The 19,585-nt window shown below is 44.6% G+C and overlaps 1 protein-coding gene across 17 annotated transcripts in view; it reads left to right on the plus strand.

Annotated features, from left to right (window-relative positions):
* Positions 1-19,585, plus strand: part of CAMK2B (calcium/calmodulin dependent protein kinase II beta) — a 197,303-nt gene that overhangs the window by 128,135 nt on the left and 49,583 nt on the right. For 12 of the 17 annotated variants that reach the window (XM_063931932.1, XM_063931930.1, XM_063931928.1 and 9 more), the window contains 3 exons: positions 5,519-5,591; positions 12,460-12,562; positions 16,408-16,491. In XM_063931932.1, the coding sequence (XP_063788002.1) occupies positions 5,519-5,591; positions 12,460-12,562; positions 16,408-16,491 (260 nt within the window). Of the gene's footprint in view, positions 1-117; positions 191-5,518; positions 5,592-12,459; positions 12,563-16,407; positions 16,492-19,585 lie in introns of all 17 variants that reach the window. The other 5 variants (XM_063931931.1, XM_063931929.1, XM_063931934.1 and 2 more) reach the window with 1 other exon arrangement.

The following is a 19,585-nucleotide window of genomic DNA, read 5'->3' on the forward strand; positions in this document are numbered from 1 at the left end:
GCTCCTCCCTCCTTGTACTTCCTTTGCCATGTCCATGGTCCATATTGCCTCGTCCTGTTGTGTGTGCCATCTCATTGTCACCTTGTACCCTGTGGGGGTGCTGGTTTTGTTTTACAGTCACTGTCTCCATCAGATATTAGAAAGTGTTTGTTTCACACACTCCTGTGACATTGTGCACAGGGACTTGAAGGTTAGTATTCCTGAAGGGGGTGGGGGTGACATGGCATGGGGGCCCAGGTGAGAACTGGCACATCATGGGCACTGCACTCGTCACTTCCCTACTCCATCTGGCTCTGGAGATACAGTGCATGGGGGAGCTGGAGGGCGGAGTAGAGCAATGGTGGGAATGTGCATCCAGATGGGCATGAGGGGGTGCAGCTGATTACTGCTTAACCGTTTAAGGGCTGTGCAGCTACAACTGATGTATGCACCAATATCCATAGTAATGTGTGCTTGGGTCTCTTCTGGCAGTTGAAAGGAAACATCCTGTATTAAACAAGCACAACTTGGGGGGCTAAGCCTAATAATTAAAGTGCACATGCCATGTACTGAGCTGGGCAATGTTTTTGTTAGACGAGATGCACGATCATGAGAACAGGAGAATGCATCCAGCATGCCTTGCTCCATTTCTGTTGTCCATCATGTCCGCTGTATTGTCTAACAAGGGCAGCATGGAACAGCTAGAGGTTCATGCTGTGGCCTACACGCCAAGTGACAGACACTCAGTTGCGCCATTGCTCTAAATGAACATCCATAAATACACAGGGAAGGAAGCCAAGTTATGAACGCAACCAACATTCATGAAAATGCAGCCTATCAATTCATAAGGAACCTGTGGCATCATTAAGGCACAGAGAGCCAGGATCACATGAACTTTGGTTCCGCTCCCACAATGGCCTCCTCCATACTGTGCAGACAGGTGCACTTTAAACTGAGGGTATCCCTGTGACCGAGAGCTGCATTATTCCAGAAACTGTGTAAACTGAAAAGACCCAATTTATTTTGGATGTTGTTTGTTTTAGTAAAACAACACAATCCTAGATCTCTACAAAGAGTAATAAAGATACCCTATAAAGGCTATAACAAACAGCCCATCCTGTCAGTGACATATCAGCACGAACTAGCATGACTGGTGCATCTCCTTTAAGCAGACCAGTTCTGCAATAGATGTATGTTTATAAAATATTCATTTTAGTTAATTTGATCTAAGTGAATAATGTATCACATTTCTCTCTGTTTATTGTTGCCTGATTATCTGTGTCTTGTAATGTTTCACTTATTTTCTCCAACTGCTTTCGCTGACATTTCTCTCCCTGCAATCAGCCTATCTCTCTTGCCCATATCCCTCTTTCATCCTCACCCAATCATCTGGCCAATAAACAGAGAGAGACAGTGAGCCCCTATTTGTCCCAGCATGCACAGCTCCACACACCTGCCCGTGGGGACATTGGGACGTATAGCATTGCAGAGAAGTGTGCAGAGCATTGCACAAGCCGTGGTGCGATACTCTTCTATTGACTTGCATGTTATGCGCTGCATTCTGTATACTCATAACTGCCCTTTCTTCTCTCTCCTTTACTCAGTTGTCCATCCCTCTTCTGACTCCATCTTTACCTTAGCTTCTTTATCTGTCCTTTCTTTGTGGTCATTACCTCTTACCCTCAGCACTTTATCTTTCTTTACATCGCCCTCCTTAATTCCTCTCCTTCTCTCTGCTTTGTATTTCTTATGCTTGTTTTTTTTTTTTTGCTTTCTTTGGCACCTATTTTTAGTCTCTCCTCCTCCATCTGTCTCCCCCTCCTGCGTTCTCTCCTGTCTCTTCCATGTGTCTCTCAGTTATAATATGTCCTACACTCATCGCATGTCTGCATCTCCTCCATTACCGCACTGTGTAAAAATCAAGGATCAGAGATCACGAAGATCTTCATGCAAGACGATGTCTTGTCTGCTGTAAGCTCGCCAGTTTTCACCACGTTCCTCTCCTGTGTTCTGTAGTCCCAGGCAAGCGCTTGTCACGCCACCAATGAACTAGCCAAAATGTAATGTAGTTGAGCAAGGGCAAAATGAATTTGCCCGGAGCAGGTGCTTTGTACCACAAGGATGTTAGGAGTTATAGATGACATATAACTGGGAAATGGTAAGGTGCACATAGTTGGATGCCAGCCATTATCCCCATATCCTGGAGATTTACTTTGGTCAGGTACTTACTGTCACATCAGCGATGCGTTTGTTTAAAGTCCTGTGTGTCTTTGTGATCTCTGTTCTTTGTACCTCTGGCCAACTGTCACTCACTTCTGTATCCCAAGTCACTATTTTTGTCATCAGATGTTGTAGCCCACCTACCTCACAGAGAGGCCACGCATCTAAAGATACTACAGTTGCAATGTGGTATCTTTTTCCTTTTTCTTTCCACTGGACACATGGACAGCTCACATATATAAAACACCACATACGCTGTAAGATATGCATTTATGTACAAAGCAATCTCTATTTCTTTATGTTAACATTTATCTGTGGTAGACACAAAGCAGGGGGTGGGGGGATTTTGTTGGCTGCAATTATATTCACAAAGTTAATTAACATGGAGTCAGTGCCAGCCCTGAGGCATGAGGTACATAATGCTTCATGTCTCAGTGCTGGCATTAGTCCCATGGGAATTCATAGCCTGCATTTACATGCATTCACCCGAACATGGCTTCCTCCATTACGAGTGCTTGCCAATGTACAGTGCAATTTAACATGTATACAGCAGTAAGAAGTCTGTGAGGAAATAGCAGTCAGGGTATCATTGTATTGGTGCTATGTAATCAGCAATGTCCCCCTTTATTACGAGACAGACGTTTAAGTGTCTGTGTCACGTCAAATGTACAAAATTCCCATATTGTATATTTGATGTAATCACACAGATTGACTTGAATATTCTATCAAAATTACTTGCTGTATATTTCAAGTGATTGCATTCAGGTGCACCTGTCTCCTACTCATGGTGGAATCAAACATTCTGTGGGCTGAACTTTATTCCGTTTATCAATTCACAAGGAATTAACAACATCACTGGGGCACAAGGCTTTGGATTCCTTATGTTTTAGTGATATCACAGGGAACGAGTGACATCATTGACACAAGGTTTAGGATTCCTCATGTCTCAGTGATGTCACAAAGAAATAGGGACGTCACTGACCCAAGGCTCAGAATTCCTCAAGTCTCTGTGATGTCACATGGAACTAGGGATATCACTGACACAAGGCTCAGAATTCCTCATGTCTCATTGATGTCACAAGAAGCTATCAATATCAATCACAAGGCTCAGAATTCCCCATAATGCAACAATGTCACAAGGAACTAGTGATGCCACTGACACAAGGCTCAGGATTCCCCTTGTCTCAGTGATGTCACAGGGAACTAGCGGCATCCCTGAGACACAATGATTGAAATTACTCATTTCTCAGTGATGTCACAAGGAACTAGTGACGTCACTGACACAAGGCTCAGGATTCCTCACATCTAGCGATATCACAAGGAACTAGGGATGTACTGACACAAGGCTCAGAATTCCTCATGTCTCAGTAATGTCACAAGGAATTTTCATCATCCTGAGACACAAGGCTCAGAATTCCTCATGTCTCAGTGATGTCACAAGTAACTAATGACATCACTGAGACAACGAGGCTCAAGATTCCTCATGTCTCAGTGATGTCACAAGGAACTTTCGTCATCACTGAGACACAAGACCCAGAATGACTCATTCTCTATGATGTCACAAGGAACTATGGGATATCACTGACACAAGGCTCTGAATTTACAATATCTCAGTGATGTCACATGGAACTAACGACATCACTGAGATTCAAGGCTCAGAGATCCTCATGGCTCAGTGAAATATACAGAATTCAAAAATTGTATAGTTTATACAATCACAGAGACCGACTTGAATGTTCTATCAAAATTATTTGCTGTACATTGATGTAGTGATTGAATTCAGGTGCACCTGTCTGCTACTCACAATGGAATCAACCATTCTGTGGGCTGTACATTATTCAGTTTATCAGTTGACTCGGAATTCCTTATGTCTCTGTGATGTCACAAGGCACTAGCGACATCACCGTGACACAAGGCTCAGGATTTCTTATTTCTCAGTGATGTCAGAAGGTGCTAGTAAAATAAGTGGATGCATTGTCATGAATATTGGTTTAGCCTAATTTTCAGGACATCAGTTAGGACCAAGCAAATGGTGTCTATTATTATATTCTGTCATGTTCCTAATATTAAAGCAACGCACTGTATCTACAACCAGAGAGAGAGAAAAAATATATCTATCTATATATAGAGCTATACTCTCCCAAAACATTTGTTTGGTGGGGCTAATTTCAATGTATCACGTAAAGATTTAATAATTGGACCAAGCCGTTATCTATCTTGTGACAAACAGAAGACTGTTAGGTTTTTCAGTAAATCATAGCAACATAAATACACATGATAGCATGATAGGCAGTTAGCATGCTGCTGAAACCCCCAGAGGTGGAATTAGGATTGCAACCTCATCCCTTTAATTCTGGACACATATTAATTACACAGGTTCTGTGGCTGGCTAACTTCAAGACTCCATTTCACCTGATTTTAATCAGCCACAGAACCTGTGTAATTATTATGTGTCCATAATTAAAGGGATGAGGTGGCAACCCTAGGTGGAATGTGTTGTTACTATGGGGTCTATTTACTAACCTTTGAATGGAGATATAGCGGATAGAGATAAAGTACCAGCCAATCAGCTCCTAACTGCCACGGTTTGAAAATTGCTGGGTTTGAAAATTGACAGGAGCTGGTTGGTTGGGATTTTCTCTCCGTCCAAGGATTAGTAAATAGAACCCTATATTAGAATGATAGTGTCCTGCTTTAAATCTTCCTTCTGCCTAATGAATGTAATAATTGGGGAGGTTAATATAACACTAAAATAGTATCTTCTGCTGCATTACATGATGGCACTGTGGCAGATATTGTCAGATGTAACACAATGCAGCAAACTACTGATTTTAATATGGTCTTTCCCCATGTGCAGTCTTATAGAATTATGCACGTCATCAGTCTAGTAAGAGCAGGGCTACAAGTCACTGCCGTACTGTATTTATGCACTGCGTATATGACATAGACTCTTTCAATTACATCCCACTCTGAGAGAAACAGCAACATGAACTATCCAGGAACTATCTAGGAATCTGAGCACTGGAATTTGAACATGGAATCTTTCATATTTTCAAATATGGTATAGTTCTTGTTTCAGGCCACTTTACTAAAAGAGAACCTTCTGGAGCTCATCAATAGCTGAACTTGCAATCACTAGAATTACAATTCAGGAACAAATCACACCCTTACTCCAACAAAAGGAGATTACCCCATCCTTTGCAATGGTTGATTTTGGTTGGCAGACATCCCTCCCTTCCTATCCTGCCCTCTCCCTCCTCCATCAGCTCGCAGGGAGCACACAGACCTTACTAACGCCCCCCCTGCTGTTTGCACGCAGTCATTGCATCCAGCAGATTCTTGAAGCAGTCCTCCACTGCCACCAAATGGGGGTTGTCCACAGGGACCTGAAGGTGAGTTTTGTATCCCCCCCATACCATCCTCTTTTCCATCTGCATGTCAGGCTGGACATCCCCCATCTCTCCACCCAATCCAGAGCCTGTCCTGGGAGTGGCCCCTGCATGCCTTGTGGCGAGTTGTATCTGGCTTTCTTTTGGATGGTGGAACAGTTGTGGTTCTCATGGCATGTGAGGGTCTGGGCTGGGAAAGCTGCCTCTTCTTGTGGGGTTGCATGGCATGCAGCAGGAGATGGTAGTGTTTTGTGTATTATGTGTGATATAGTGCCAAAAGTTTATGTATTCACTTTTTATACCCATCTGAAGGGTAAATGAGCAATCTCTATTCTCACCATCATTTTGCCAATGTTTCCCATCCTTTCTAAATTTCCTTTGCTCGTCAGTGGTATGCTCACCATCTCTCTAATAGCTACCTGTAGTGTGCCATCTGCTATGCTAGCCAGTCTCCACAGCGACACAGGTGCTAGTCAGAGTCTTATTTCTCAGGAGGAACATCTATGTGCAGGGGAATGGTTAAATAACATATTTGAGAAGTCTACGTACATGATAAATTAAGCTAGGTGTAGACCTCCAATATTACTATCATCACTCTTCAATCTCTAGAGAGGATAACCTCTAGAAATGATCTAAAGCAATTCAGTGTTCTACTTGCCCTTGATTTTCAGACAGCAAAAATACCTAATTTTATTTTAAGAAAATTATCTAGAAAGAGAAAATAAGATTTTACGCACCAGTAAATCTATTTCTCGTAGTCCGTAGTGGATGCTGGGAACTCCGAAAGGACCATGGGGAATAGCGGCTCCGCAGGAGACTGGGCACAACTAAAGAAAGCTTTAGGTCACCTGGTGTGCACTGGCTCCTCCCACTATGACCCTCCTCCAAGCCTCAGTTAGGACACTGTGCCCGGACGAGCTGACATAATAAGGAAGGATTTTTGAATCCCGGGTAAGACTCATACCAGCCACACCAATCACACCGTATAACTCGTGATAATATACCCAGTTTAACAGTATGAAAAAACAACTGAGCCTCTCAAAAGATGGCTCAACAATAACCATTTAGTTAACAGTAACTATGTTCAAGTATTGCAGACAATCCGCACTTGGGATGGGCGCCCAGCATCCACTACGGACTACGAGAAATAGATTTACCGGTGAGTAAAATCTTATTTTCTCTAACGTCCTAGTGGATGCTGGGAACTCCGAAAGGACCATGGGGATTATACCAAAGCTCCCAAACGGGCGGGAGAGTGCGGATGACTCTGCAGCACCGAATGAGAGAACTCCAGGTCCTCCTCAGCCAGGGTATCAAATTTGTAGAATTTTGCAAACGTGTTTGCCCCTGACCAAGTAGCAGCTCGGCAAAGTTGTAAAGCCGAGACCCCTCGGGCAGCCGCCCAAGATGAGCCCACCTTCCTTGTGGAATGGGCTTTTACTGATTTAGGACGCGGCAGTCCAGCCGCAGAATGCGCCTGCTGAATCGTGTTACAGATCCAGCGCGCAATAGTCTGCTTAGAAGCAGGAGCACCCAGTTTGTTGGGTGCATACAGGATAAATAGCGAGTCAGTTTTCCTGACTCTAGCCATCCTGGAAACATAAATTTTCAAGGCCCTGACTACGTCCAGTAACTTGGACTCCTCCAAGTCCCTAGTAGCCGCAGGCACCACAATAGGTTGGTTCAAATGAAAAGCTTAAACCACCTTAGGGAGAAACTGAGGACGAGTCCTCAACTCAGCCCTATCCATATGGAAAATCAGATAAGGGCTTTTACACGACAAAGCCGCCAATTCTGACACACGCCTGGCCGAAGCCAAGGCCAATAACATGACCACTTTCCACGTGAGATATTTTAGATCCACGGTTTTAAGTGGCTCAAACCAATGAGATTTTAAGAAACTCAACACGACGTTGAGATCCCAAGGTGCCACTGGAGGCACAAACAGGGGCTGAATATGCAGCACTCCCTTCACAAACGTCTGAACTTCAGGCAATGAAGCCAGTTCTTTCTGGAAGAAAATCGACAGAGCCGAGATCTGTACCTTAATGGATCCTAATTTCAGGCCCATAGTCACTCCTGCTTGTAGGAAGTGCAGAAATCGACCTAGTTGAAATTCCTCTGTTGGGGCCTTTTTGGCCTCACACCAAGCAACATATTTCCGCCATATGCGGTGATAATGCTTTGCAGTTACATCTTTCCTGGCTTTAATCAGCTTAGGAATGACTTCCTCCGGAATGCCCTTTTCCTTCAGGATCCGGCGTTCAACCGCCATGCCGTCAAACGCAGCCGCGGTAAGTCTTGGAATAGACAAGGCCCCTGCTGCAGCAGGTCCCGTCTGAGCGGCAGAGGCCATGGGTCCTCTGAGATCATCTCTTGAAGTTCCGGGTACCACACTCGTCTTGGCCAATCCGGAACCACGAGTATTGTTCTTACTCCTCGCTTTTTTATTATTCTCAACATCTTTGGTATGAGAGGTAGAGGAGGGAACACATAAACTGACTGGTACACCCACGGTGTCACTAGAGCGTCCACAGCTATCGCCTGAGGGTCCCTTGACCTGGCGCAATATCTCTCTAGTTTTTGTTTAGGCGGGACGCCATCATGTCCACCTGTGGCCGTTCCCAATGATTTACAATCATTTGGAAGACTTCTGGATGAAGTCCCCACTCTCCCGGGTGGAGGTCGTGTCTGCTGAGAAAGTCTGCTTCCCAGTTGTCCACTCCCGGGATGAACACTGCTGACAGTGCTAGTACATGATTTTCTGCCCAACGGATAATCCTTGTGGCTTCTGCCATTGCCATCCTGCTTCTTGTGCCGCCCTGTCGATTTACATGGGCGACAGCCGTGATGTTGTCTGATTGGATCAGCACCGGCCGATGTAGAAGCAGGGATTTTGCCTGACTTAGGGCATTGTAAATGGCCCTTAGTTCCAGAATATTTATGTGTAGGGAAGTCTCCTGACTTGACCACAGTCCTTGGAAGTTTCTTCCCTGTGTGACTGCCCCCCAGCCTCGAAGGCTGGCATCCGTGGTCACCAGGACCCAGTCCTGTATACCGAATCTGCGGCACTCTAGAAGATGAGCCCTCTGCAGCCACCACAGCAGAGACACCCTGGTTCTTGGAGACAGGGTTATTAAGCGATGCATCTGGAGATGCGATCCGGACCATTGGTCCAGCAGGTCCCACTGAAAGATTCTGGCATGGAACCTGCCGTAAAGAAATTGCTTTGTAAGAAGCTACCATATTTCCCAGGACCCGCGTGCAGTGATGCACCGAGACCCGTTTTGGTTTTAGGAGGTCTCTGACTAGAGATGACAGCTCCTTTGCTTTCTCCTCCAGGAGAAACACTTTTTTCTGGACTGTATCCAGAATCATACCCAGGAACAGTAGACGTGTCGTCGGAACCAGCTGTGATTTTGGAATATTCAGAATCCAACCGTGCCGGTGTAGCACCTCCTGAGATAGTGCTACTCCTTCCAACAACTGCTTCTTGGACATCACTTTTATTAGGAGATCGTCCAAGTACGGGATAATTAAAACTCCCTTTTTTCGAAGGAGTATCATCATTTCCGCCATTACCTTGGTAAACACCCTCGGTGCCGTGGACAGTCCGAATGGCAACGTCTGGAATTAGTAATGGCAATCCTGTACCACAAACCGGAGGTACTCCTGATGAGGATGGTAAATGGGGACATGCAGGTAAGCATCCTTGATGTCCAGGGATACCATGTAATCCCCCTCGTCCAGACTTGCAATAACCGCCCTGAGCGATTCCATCTTGAACTTGAATTTTTTTATGTATGTGTTCAAGGATTTCAAATTTAAAATTGGTCTTACCGAACCGTCCGGTTTCGGTACCACAAATAGTGTGGAATAGTAACCCCGGCCTTGTTGAAGTAGGGGCACCTTGATTATCACCTGCTGGGAATACAGCTTGTGAATTGCCGTTAGCACCGCCTCCCTGTCTGAGGGAGCAATCGGCAAGGCAGATTTCAGGAACCGGTGGGGTGGAGACGCCACTAATTCCAGTTTGTACCCCTGAGATACTATCTGAAGGACCCAGGGATCCACCTGTGAGCGAGCCCACTGATCGCTGAAAGTTTTGAGGCGGCCCCCCACCGTACCTGGCTCCGCCTGTGGAGCCCCACCGTCATGCGGCGGACTTGGAAGAAGAAGCGGGGGAGGACTTTTGCTCCTGGGAACCTGCTGCTTGTTGCAGCCTTTTTCCCCTACCTCTGCCTCTAGACAGAAAAGACCCGCCTTTTCCACGCCTGTTTTTCTGGGTCCGAAAGGACTGAACCTGATAAAACGGCGCCTTCTTAGGCTGTGAGGGAACATGGGGTAAAAATGCTGACTTCCCAGACGTTGCTGTGGAAACTAGGTCCGAGAGACCATCCCCAAATAACTCCTCACCCTTGTAAGGCAAAACTTCCATGTGCCTTTTTGAATCTGCATCCCCTGTCCACTGCCGAGTCCATAAGCCTCTTCTAGCAGAAATGGACAATGCACTTACTTTAGATGCCAGCCGGCAGATCTCCCTCTGTGCATCTCTCATGTATAAGACTGAGTCTTTGATATGCTCTATGGTTAGCAAAATAGTGTCTCTGTCTAGTGTGTCAATAATTTCTGACAGATTATCTGACCACGCAGCGGCAGCACTGCACATCCATGCTGACGCAATAGCTGGTCTAAGTATAATGCCTGAGTGCGTGTATACAGACTTCAGGATCGCCTCCTGCTTTCTATCAGCAGGCTCCTTGAGGGCGGCCGTATCCGGGGACGGTAGTGCCACCTTTTTAGACAAACGTGTGAGCGCTTTATCCACCCTAGGAGGTGTTTCCCAACATGACCTATCCTCTGGCGGGAAAGGGAACGCCATCAGTAACTTCTTAGGAATTACCAATTTTTTATCAGGGAAAGCCCACGCTTCTTCACACACTTCATTTAATTCTTCTGATGGGGGAAAAACTACGGGTAGTTTTTTCTCCCCAAACATAATACCCTTTTTTGTGGTACCTGGATTTATATCAGAAATGTGTAACACCTCTTTCATTGCCTCAATCATGCAGCGAATGGCCTTAGTGGACATTAGACTAGACTCATCGTCGTCAACACTGGTGTCAGTATCCGTGTCGACATCTGCGTCTGCCATCTGAGGTAGCGGGCGTTTTAGAGCCCCTGATGACCTTTGAGACGCCTGTACAGGCACGAGCTGAGAAGACGGCTGTCCCACATTTGGCATGTCGTCAAATTTTTTATGTAAGGAGTCTATACGTGCACTCAATTATTTCCATAAGCCCATCCACTCAGGTGTCTGCCCCACAGGGGGTGACATCCCTTCTATAGGCATCTGCTCCGCCTCCACATCATTATCCTCGTCAAACATGTCGACACAGCCGTACCGACACACCGCACACACACAGGGAATGCTCTAACAGAGGACAGGACCCACAAAAGCCCTTTGGGGGGACAGAGTGAGAGTATGCCAGCACACACCAGAGCGCTATATAATGCAGGGACTAACTGAGTTATGTCCCCTATAGCTGCTTTATCTATATAAATATATACTGCGCCTAAATTTAGTGCCCCCACTTCTCTTTTTTACCCTTTTCTGTAGTGTAGACTGCAGGGGAGAGCCAGGGAGCTTCCTTCCAGCGGAGCTGTGAGGGAGAAATGGCGCCAGTGTGCTGAAGGAGATAGCTCCGCCCCTTTTCCGCTGACTATTCTCCCGCTTTTTTCTGGATTCTGGCAGGGGTATTTACCACATATATAGCCTCTGGGGCTATATATTGTGGTATTTTTGCCAGCCAAGGTGTTTATATTGCTGCTCAGGGCGCCCCCCCCCCCAGCGCCCTGCACCCTCAGTGACCGGAGTGTGAAGTGTGTATGAGGAGCAATGGCGCACAGCTGCAGTGCTGTGCGCTACCTTGGTGAAGACTGATGTCTTCTGCCACCGCTTTTCCGGACCTCTTCTTGCTTCTGGCTCTGTAAGGGGGATGGCGGCGCGGCTCCGGGACCGAACACCAAGGACGGGGCCTGCGGTCGATCCCTCTGGAGCTAATGGTGTCCAGTAGCCTAAGAAGCCCAAGCTGGCTGCAAGCAGGCAGGTTCGCTTCTTCTCCCCTTAGTCCCTCGATGCAGTGAGCCTGTTGCCAGCAGGTCTCACTGAAAATAAAAAACCTAATTCTAAACTTTCTTTTTAGAAGCTCAGGAGAGCCCCTAGTGTGCATCCAACCTAGGCCGGGCACAAAATCTAACTGAGGCTTGGAGGAGGGTCATAGTGAGAGGAGCCAGTGCACACCAGGTGACCTAAAGCTTTCTTTAGTTGTGCCCAGTCTCCTGCGGAGCCGCTATTCCCCATGGTCCTTTCGGAGTTCCCAGCATCCACTAGGACGTTAGAGAAATGTGATGTTTGAAAGTTATGGACCATTTACATGGTACTTTAATCAGATGGTTCTATACATATCCTTACCCAGCACTAGGTTGTTGCTGGCCTAGATGCAAACTTGCTTTCTACAGATATTAATGTGGGTTTTGGTTAATGGTATTGCCAGTTTCCTACTCATTGCTCTAAGAAAGGTGAGAACTATTTTTACGTGTAGTCAGTTGCAATGTTCTCCAGACTGGAACACCAGGTAGCAGAGATGGAGACCATGCAGTGTACCAGAAATAAGGTGACCAGATCTTCTTTTGTCAAAGGTTTCAGTGAAACCAAAGCAGCCCAGTGCTTTTCAATGTCATTTCTCCAACATCCTCCATTTGGCTGTTAGTTTGGCCACCTTTACTATGGGCGCCTTAATCCACCTGAGTGATTGATTGACTACTTGTGTCTTGTCACTGCGTCTAACCACATCTCTGTTAACAACAGCCAGAAAACCTTCTCCTTGCCAGCAAATGCAAGGGAGCCGCAGTCAAGCTGGCAGATTTTGGTCTGGCCATAGAGGTGCAAGGAGAGCAGCAGGCCTGGTTTGGTAAGTAGGGACCCTGAGATAGGAGGATTATGGATTGGGACCCCGAAGTAGAGAATTTGCATATAATCAAACTGATTGCCCTGTTTAATACTATTGGTAGTGATGCATTTTCGAATCTCCATAAAAGCTGGTTTAACAGGCTCACGTCTCTATTTGGAGGCTTTATATGGGGTAGTGTGTCCTTGCTCACATTCTATAAAATAGCTTATAGGGGTTTCCTTTCAGTAAAAACATTTTGCAAGTCAACACAATCATTTGGCAGGTAGCATTCCTCACTCAGGTACTAGTTCCATGCAGTTTTGTTATTCATTAGTTATGGTTCACATCTGTTATTTACTATATCACCCTATGTTATATTTGTAATTTCAGAATAGTTCTAGTTACATGATATGTATGTTTTTAGTATTTTCACTGTCATATTTAAAATATATGTAAATTTTTTGATGAATGATATTTTAAAGTACAATGGGGCAGGTGTATTAAGCCTGGAGAAGGGATAAAGAAGTGATAAACCAGTGATAAGTGCAAGGTGAGAACCCACCAGCCTGTCATAACGGATCTTAAAAATGACAGTTAGGAGCTGATTGGCTGGTTCGTTATCACCTTACACTTATCAGTGCTTTATCACTTCTTTATCCCTTCTCCACACTTACTATATCTTCCCCATTGCTGTACCACCACTTATAACAACGTGGGAACAATAGAAAGATGTTTAGTATTGCCACTATGTTCCATATTTCTTCTGCCCCATAATTCTGACATCCTAGCCTATAACTGTTTTTATTTAAAAAAAAATATTTTGATGCGATCCACATACATTTGATACCATGACGCTCCAAGCAACATATTAAAGGTTTTCAACGATTCATAGTGATAATTTAGCATCAGTAATTACTGAAGGATGCAGTTCCACGGAAAAGCATCACTTCAACAAAAAGGTTGGTTACGCCTACCTTCTCTCGGTTAGTACTCCAGCAGGTACATGTCTTTCATTCCTCCTGGTTGCTACACAGTCGCAGGAAGCCCCATAAGATAATAAAATAACAAAATACTGTCTAGCCTGACTCAATAATTCAAAGCAGGAAGAGTTGCGATACTATGTACACGTCAGGTGTATCTACTTTCCTGTCCCTTTTCCGGAAGAGTGGAGTAACAAGAAAACAAGCAGTCAAAGATTGTTGAATTACATTCGTCAGAGAAATTCACTGCTGTCCAGCACAGGCACCATGGTTATAAGTCCTCAGTTTGGAGTAGCCGTCTTTTTTTTCCGCCCCCTTTTAAATATTTCACAGGAGTTTTATGGAACAGAAATAGAAACTAAAATACTGACAAAGCCCCTAAGAGAATCTTATTTGAAAATGATTTCGAATGAACTGTATGCAATTTGTATCAAAGGTTTTGGAGTAAATTGTGTTGAGCTCTAAAGCAGCAAATCACTGAAAAGACTTGTATCACTTTTCCTTCAAACTGATCTTTAGTAGAAAAAAAAAGTCCATTAATGTCCCCCCAACCCCCACTTAATCCCCCATCTTGCCTTGGGATCCTCACTTCTCAATATGAGTTGCATGATGGAAGAGTTTGTGGCAAATGTTAATGCTAGCAACGCCAATAGAAGAAGATATGCTGGATGCTTTATGGCCGAACCTATACTGTGATTCAAGCCACTGGATGTCCCGGATCTTGAGACATCTGCAGAGAATGGCCAGGATGATATGAAAATGACTAAAATGAACATCTTAAACTGGCTACGAGCCAAGATGGGAAAGACATCTAGTAATCCAGTATGCTCTTATCCGGTGCTTCCACTCACAATAACCGAGAGGATATCCAGGATGAGAAGAAAAAGCACAAAATTAACATCTGTAATTGGCTACGAGCCAAGATGATCAAAACATCTAGTAAGTGCAGCTACTAGCAGCAGCACCAGCTGTCCCCGGACAGCTCCTGAGTAGTGACCCAATTTTTTTATTTTGTACGAGACAAGCCCCTATCTGTGACTTCAGCAAAACGGTCAGCCAAGTGGCTAAACATATCTGCTTCAGATTTTTCCCTGTACGTGGACTGACCATCACCAGCTTCCCTTAATAACATCCGCCACAAATACAAACATTAGACATGACATACACATCAGTACTATATACATAACACACATAAATGTCATATTATACAGACAGTACCTACACAAATCTCATACAGATTATTATATAAAACCCTCTCATGCATATTCATCCCATTTGTGTGCCATGCAGAGTAATTGCAACATGCTCTAACACCACATACAGGACCAACTCAAGTGCCCAAGCCCCTTCTGCTACTGGTGCTCTGTGGTTGGCACTGCCTAGTGGACGGTGTATCAGCCCACTGCCATGAATGGATGTACTGCAAGCAGGTCTATGACTCAGAATGATAGTGTTCCATTCCCCCAAGCTGACTACCTTGTATTGAAATTCATTGTATCCCATTTATGACTCTAAAGGGCCCCATACACTAGAGCGATTATGCCCTATTTCAGCCCAATTCGGGCATTCAGGCCGATATATTGGGTGAAATTGGGCATTTTGGCTGTGTATCCGATCCGATGCGTGGCCCCGTGAGCGTCGGTTTGAATCCTCCAGATCGCTAGTGCTGCACTCGTGATATGTCGGTACACGCAGGCATGGCTGGGATCACATACCATTTATTGGCAGAAAAGTGAAATTTGATAAAATACCGTGCGCCAATACTGGCTGCCCTTGAACTTAGAATGGATGGAAAAGTGTCACCCAACACTTCAGTTAACGAGACAGTGAAGAAATACCATTCGAATCCATGGGCGCTCAAAGAAAACAAATAAAATAAACGCTCATAGTGTATTAAGCATAAACATATGACATCAAGTCTGTGACAATCTCTTGGTAAGTCTTATACCTATTCTGCTGGTCTACTTTTTCAAGAGTAGACAATCACGCTTTTTATAGGGGCTGGATTTCCACCAGTATCCGATATCCGGACCTTAAACTCCTCCTCCAGAAATGTTGTCCGAAAAGAGAGAAATATAGCCTCCGATAGTGTAACACTTTTTAATCACAGCATGAACATATAACAAATACCATCAAAAAAGCAGGGAATGGATGGTCTCTCACCCTTTGAAGTGGTCTACAGGTAACAGTAGACAAAACAGCAAGTTACAAGTTGGTATACTAGGGCGTCCCCAAACCTGCTGTACCACTCTCCGGATGATGTCCAAACCGTCTTCCCCACTGCAAACAAGTTACATTTAGACCATTGAGATTGTAATATTACATTGTTTTTGCCTTTTTTCAATCAGTTGCACACTGAAAATGCCATAACACGCAGTTATAATAAATGGAGTCTTTTATGTGCATGAGCCCAGAGGGATTGAGTGAGCACACTGTGGGGTACATTTACTAAAGGTTCTAAAAAGGAAAAGTGGTGATGTTGCGCATAGCAACCAATCAGATTCTATAATTTCTCTATTGCATCCTAGAAAATGAATCTGACTGGTTGCTATGAGCAACATCACCACTTTCCAATTTTACACCTTTAGTAAATTTACCCCTAAGAGCACACTAATGCTTCTTGCCTTTGGCGAAATGCAGATAGATGTCTAGATTTGCTGAAACATAATTTATTCCTTTGACATTGATCAAATGTTCTATCCCTCACCACTGATGCTGAAATGTATGTGGCTACAATTAGATACAGCACTTGTGCACGTTTGTGAACGTATGAAGTATATTTTCTGTAGGTCTCTCACTAGCGAGGACATGACATCATCTATCCTTTAGCAGACAGCTCTCTGTATAATATTACTGGCAGCTCTCATTATGTTCTTTCTATGCCAGGTTTTGCTGGAACTCCAGGGTACCTGTCCCCGGAGGTGCTACGAAAAGAGGCATATGGAAAACCTGTGGATATTTGGGCATGTGGTAAGCAGACACAAGCTGCAGTGACTGTGACATTACAGTACAGTGCGCCATATGGAATGTTCCAGCTTCATCTACAATTTATCATCTGCTGTTTCCTGAATGGATTAAAATGTTTTTGTCTCCATTGACCATTCTGGAGCGCGCTGCAAAACACCTGACGTAGAATTAATTTATGGTTCCCCAGAATGATCACAAATGCAAAACACACAAGTACGGAATCTAATACAGACATAAAACATGAAAGCGCCTGATTTAGTTTTCCACCATATTCCAGGTAAAACTTGTATAGACAGAATGTTCATACCAGACAGGTGTATAAGTCTTTTCTCCCTAGAGAATTCATTTGATTTAGAAAATTCATACATGCAGTGTATGAGCACACAAGGTCATGCTGGGAGGTGTAGTGTCTTATGTCTGTAAAGAGTGTAATAGAATTGTATTCTGATCATGTACAGTGGCCAGGTCATGTTGGGGGTGGAATGTTGAATGTCTGTATAGAGTAGTTAGGTCATGTTAGGGGTGGAATGCCCTATGGGGGTTATTCAGAGATGGACACAGGTCTTGCATCCGCAGCAAGATCTGCGTCCATCACATGTTGGGGGCCGCCCTGCACAGGGCAAGGCCACCCAGCATGTGTGTTCTGCTGCCCTGCAATGCGTTTGCATTGATTTGAGGATAACCCTTGCCTGCGCAGCCCGGCTGCGCTGGCAGGCAGTTAGGCGCCATTTTTTTTCTCTTAGCGGCTGCATGTGATGTCAAGCAGCTGCCCAGAAAAAGATCCAGACGCCTGCGTTGTCCAGACAACGTTCACGAAACGTTGCAGCCTCCCAGTATTATGACCATTGGCAGTAGTCAGATCATGTTTGCGCTGTAGTGTCCTGTGTCTGTATAGCGTGTAATAGTACTGTATTATGATCATGGCCGGTGGTTAGGCCATGTTGGGGGTGTGGTGTCTTATGTCTGCATAGAGTATAACAGAGGAACCAGGGGTGGGGAAATGCTTAACTGTGTGATCTAATAGTGTATGGAGTGTCAAAGAAACAAACATAATGGATATAGGATAGGAATAAGGGTGCAGGTGCACCATACACCATTAAAATTATAACAACCGTAATATTCGAGGTTCTTGGCATATATTGGCCAGTATATGAGCCTACCCACCTCATTCACGGTGACCTCGTCGGACAGGTCCCTAACACTATAGGGGTTCGCCCCCAAACTACCCCAGCCATACCTCCACAGGACATCACACAGAAAAGGGAAAGAAGTGCGAGATCAGTGCTAGGTGAATGAAAGAGGCTGCTGAGTGTTAAAGAAATCCAAAATATAATGGATATAGGGCCTGACTTAGAGTTGCACACTACCAGAGTGTAACTAGACTTTTTGTTGCACTGTGCCAGAGAGAGAATTGGCACCCCTGCTCTCTCACCCCCCTTTTCCATTTTTTCCAATAGGGACATAAGGCGCATGCCTAGTGGGGAAGGGGCATGACAAGATTGATCCCAGAGAAAACCCATGCTGTGATGCCCCTTCTCACATTTCATATATTATATATAATACACACACATTTATAGACCACTGTAAGAAATTGATTTGGACACAAATCTTCTTTATATCACATTCATGCACTTAACTTGAGAGCTCGTTGTTATTCAGGGGCAGATGTATTAACCTGGAAAAGGCATAAGGAAGTGATATCTGCAAGGTGATAAAGGCACCAGCCAATCAGCTCCAATATGTAAATTAACAGTTAGGATCTGATTGTCTGCTGCCTTTATCATCTTGCACATAACACTGGTTTATCACTTCCTTATGCCTTCTCCAGGTTAATACATCTGCCCCATAGTTACAATATCCTTTATTCTATAACACATTTCAATATACTGCAATACCCAGGATTCAAACCTATAACCTGTTTAATTCTAATCAAACATCCTACTCATTGAGCTATTTGATCCTGCATAAAAACTATGAATACTATTTGAAGCTACTGGTACATCCAATCCCTTTTAGCCACACACTACATAGATCTGCTCAACCACAATGCTGATAATTTTTTCACACAGTACAAGGTAAGCCTCAAATACTTACAATTCTTTAGCTTTCTATGCAAGGGCAGATAGCTCAATTAATACATTGTCTGACTGCAATGCCACATGCAATGGGTTTGAATCCCGGGTATGTCAGCATCTTGAAATGTAATAAAGGACAGTATGACTGAATAACAAAGAAATCTCAAGTTGAGTTCATGAATGTTGTTTAGGTGTTAGTGACAGAAAGGGTCAGGTTAGGAGACAGAGGTAGTCAGGAGAGGCTTAGCTTCAAAAAGGGGGGAAGCTGCAAGTGAAAGTAATTAAAACAGATAATTGACAAGTGCCGCCAACAGCATCCCTACCCTGTAGGGCTATGTTCGGTGCCCCCTCTGTACACACCTAGTTACAGCCCTGCACAGTACTGCACAGCCGCAGGGAAGCGTCTGTGTAATGCTGTACAGCTAATATGCCAATGCTGCAGGAGACATCTGGTGTAAATAGACGCCTCCTGACTGCTTCCGTAATCTGCTGGTACATCTCAAGTTGCACCATCAGATCACTCTGCGTGGCCATTAGTCATCTGAGTTATCTGTAGGTTACTCAGGTTTCCATCACAAGTCCACAGCCGATGTCAGTAAATCTGCATCGCCAGACACTGACTTCGGCACTCCCACATAACGGAAGCGACATGGTTACGTTTTGTGGAATGAGCAAGTCCCTTCCCCGCCCCCAAACGCCCTCAGCCTGTCAATCAGCCTGTGGCTTAGGGGGCAAAGTATGCGAGGATGCAGGATCCCTTCTGCACATGCGCAGTGTCCCTTGTACGCTATCCATCGAGTTAGCGTACACGTCTGAATTAGGCCCATAGTTGTATAAAGAAAGAGTATGTGTTATTATTATAAAATTGTATATCGTATATCCAATTGTGTGTCCCCACTGATATTGTATATAGGTGTCCTGGTGCGCATTGTGTATCCAAATCACCTTGTCACTGGAGTGGGGGGGGACTCTCTTTCTGTTGTCTTTCTGTAAGATATTGATCTGGTCATTTACCAGACATT

This window comes from Pseudophryne corroboree, chromosome 6 (assembly GCF_028390025.1).
Source record: "Pseudophryne corroboree isolate aPseCor3 chromosome 6, aPseCor3.hap2, whole genome shotgun sequence".
NCBI lineage: Eukaryota > Metazoa > Chordata > Amphibia > Anura > Myobatrachidae > Pseudophryne > Pseudophryne corroboree.